This window comes from Propithecus coquereli, unplaced genomic scaffold (assembly GCF_000956105.1).
Source record: "Propithecus coquereli isolate 6110/MARCELLA unplaced genomic scaffold, Pcoq_1.0 Scaffold83, whole genome shotgun sequence".
Classification (NCBI taxonomy): domain Eukaryota; kingdom Metazoa; phylum Chordata; class Mammalia; order Primates; family Indriidae; genus Propithecus; species Propithecus coquereli.
This window is the reverse complement of record NW_012154507.1, coordinates 3,352,953-3,355,354: the sequence shown is the minus strand read 5'-3', so window position 1 is coordinate 3,355,354 and position 2,402 is coordinate 3,352,953. Positions and strand designations below refer to the sequence as shown.

General features: G+C 35.8%; 1 protein-coding gene across 1 annotated transcript in view; it reads right to left on the bottom strand.

Moving 5' to 3' along the window:
- Positions 1-2,402, bottom strand: part of WDHD1 (WD repeat and HMG-box DNA binding protein 1) — a 98,724-nt gene that overhangs the window by 34,939 nt on the left and 61,383 nt on the right. Inside the window, exons 14-15 of the mRNA XM_012663740.1 lie at positions 1,144-1,338; positions 738-808 (exon numbers count right to left, since the gene is read on the bottom strand). Of these exons, the coding sequence (XP_012519194.1) occupies positions 738-808; positions 1,144-1,338 (266 nt within the window). The remainder of the gene's footprint in view (positions 1-737; positions 809-1,143; positions 1,339-2,402) is intronic.

Below are 2,402 nucleotides of genomic sequence, written 5' to 3'. Positions count from 1 at the left end.
ACCCAGGCTAGCGTACAGTGGCATAATCACAGCTCACTGCAGCCTCCAACTTTTGGGATCAAGCGATCCTTTCTCTCACCTCAGCCTCCCCAGTAGCTAGGACTACAGGTACATGCCATCATGTCCTGCTAATTTTTAAATTTTTTGTAGAGATAAGATTTTACTATGTGGCCCAGGCTGGTCTTGAACTCCTGGCCTCAAGTGATCCTCCTGCCTCAGCTTTCCAAAGTGCTGACATTACAGGTGTGAGCCACACTTCACTTAGCCAACGCTTCATTCTAAATGCCACCTCTGTTAAGAGTCTTCTATGATCATCCCACCTAGAACTTGATCTTCTGTTTTCTACATCATGAGTCTGGTCGGATTAATTAGCTGAATTTATCTCAAGCAGTAATTAATATTTTACTTGTGTTATGTGTCTCTCCAATCAGACTATAAACTCCATGAAAGCAGAGGCCTCTCTGTTCACCAAATACCTACACAATGTCACTGACAATCTTTTTTTGTTTTTAATACATCTCTTTTGGTAGATGATGGAAATGCTTTATCTATCTAGAGACAGAGTTTCACTATGTTGCCCAGGCTGGTCACAAATTCCTGGGCTCATGTGATCGTTCCACCTTAGCCTCCAGAGTAGCTGGGATCACATGCATGCCCCACTGTGGCCCACCTCACTGACAATCTTTCAGGCCAAGAAGATATCAGGTATCAAAAGAGGAAAATATTCAACACAGTACTAAGTCGATACTCTCTGAACTGAGAATTCTATACTTGTAGTCAACTATTAAACTGCTATTAGCCCCTTCCCCTGTTATAATTAAGAAAAAGATCTCAAAAAACAGCTAAATTATATATATTTAATTCTAAATCACAGTTAAAAAAAAAAAAAAAGGACTATAATAAAAGGTAAAATGCCATGTTAACCAGAACTCCCCTCCCTGTCTGGCTAAAATGATGCTACAGTCACACTAACAAACTTAATTTCTATTCTGTTCAACAAGTTTCAAATAAAGCAATTGGTTGAAAGCATCAAGGTGAATATACATAAATTCCTAATAGTAACTATGGAAAGCAAGTAAATAGACTAAGATAAAGGACAAACAAACACACTTAAAGGGCCTCACACAAAGAATTTCAAAGTACTTTTTAGAGTCAACTTCACACATTTTGTCATAGCCCACCTTAGTTGCTGGGGATTTTCATGGATCCCAACCACCCAGTAGTGATCAGATTTTCCTTTGCAGTGTTCTCTCGTGTTACATATGGGAGTCCATGTATCACCAAGCCCTCTGTTAAGCATTCGAACAAGGCCTTCTGAATCCACATAACAGGGGGTACCTATAAAACAACAGAAAAAGGAATCACTTGGAGACATAGCTACATTATTTGTTAAATAAATCCTATTTCAAAAATACATACTAATGATTCAACTTCCATTTTAAAAGCAAAAAGCAAAAAACAAAACAAAAGGCAAATAATCTAAAATTATTTCCCGTAAACTTTCATTAACCATATAGAGTAAGACCTAACTGAAAAAAGGAAAAAAAAAAAGTCACGTGATATGACTAAAATTTACCCAAATAAAGAGAAAAAACTGATAGTTTCAGTGAAAACTATGCCACCTGCTGGAATATAACAGTAATAATTTTTAAACCCATTTTAGTTAAAAACAAAAACAAAAAAACAATATGAATCTGAAGGCTCCTAGTTTAAAGAGACTTGGAAAAATGACCAAAATCTGATACAAGGGGACGATGTAAAGAAATTTATCTTTGGTATTCTTCTTCCTCTCTTTTCTTTGTTGGCCTTGTCACAGTTCTGTCCCCAACTCCTAGGCAAGCAATTCATACCTAGGAAAACAGGTAAGCATTCCTGTTTCCCACTCACTCTGCTTCCAACTCGGAAAGTGAATGGCAAATTATCTAACTATCCCTTTCACTATCTGTGGCTTCATAGCCCTCTTGCTCTACAAACATCAGTTTCCTCAGAGTATGGATCTGATTGGTACTTTGGGGAAAAAAAGCTATACAAAAATGTTAGTTATTAACTGTCATATTATTAAAGCATGAATGACTAATAATATCCCAATAGAAAACACATCCAGAAATGATTGATGTTTTAAAGACAAAGTGGAATTTCCAGTAATGTAAATGAAGAACATGAATCACTAATAGGAGAAATAGTTAAGTCCTCTTTGAGACAGGTTTAACAGGTGATTTAAAATAAGGTACTCTTCAGTGTCCTTCAAATCATCTATCATAAGCCACTATAATTGAGTCTACAACAGTACCATAGAATAGAAATATCATGTGAACCACAAATGTAAACTTTTAATTTTCTAGAGCTACATTTAAAAAAAAGGGTGAAGTTAATTTTAATAATGTATTTTATTTAATACAATA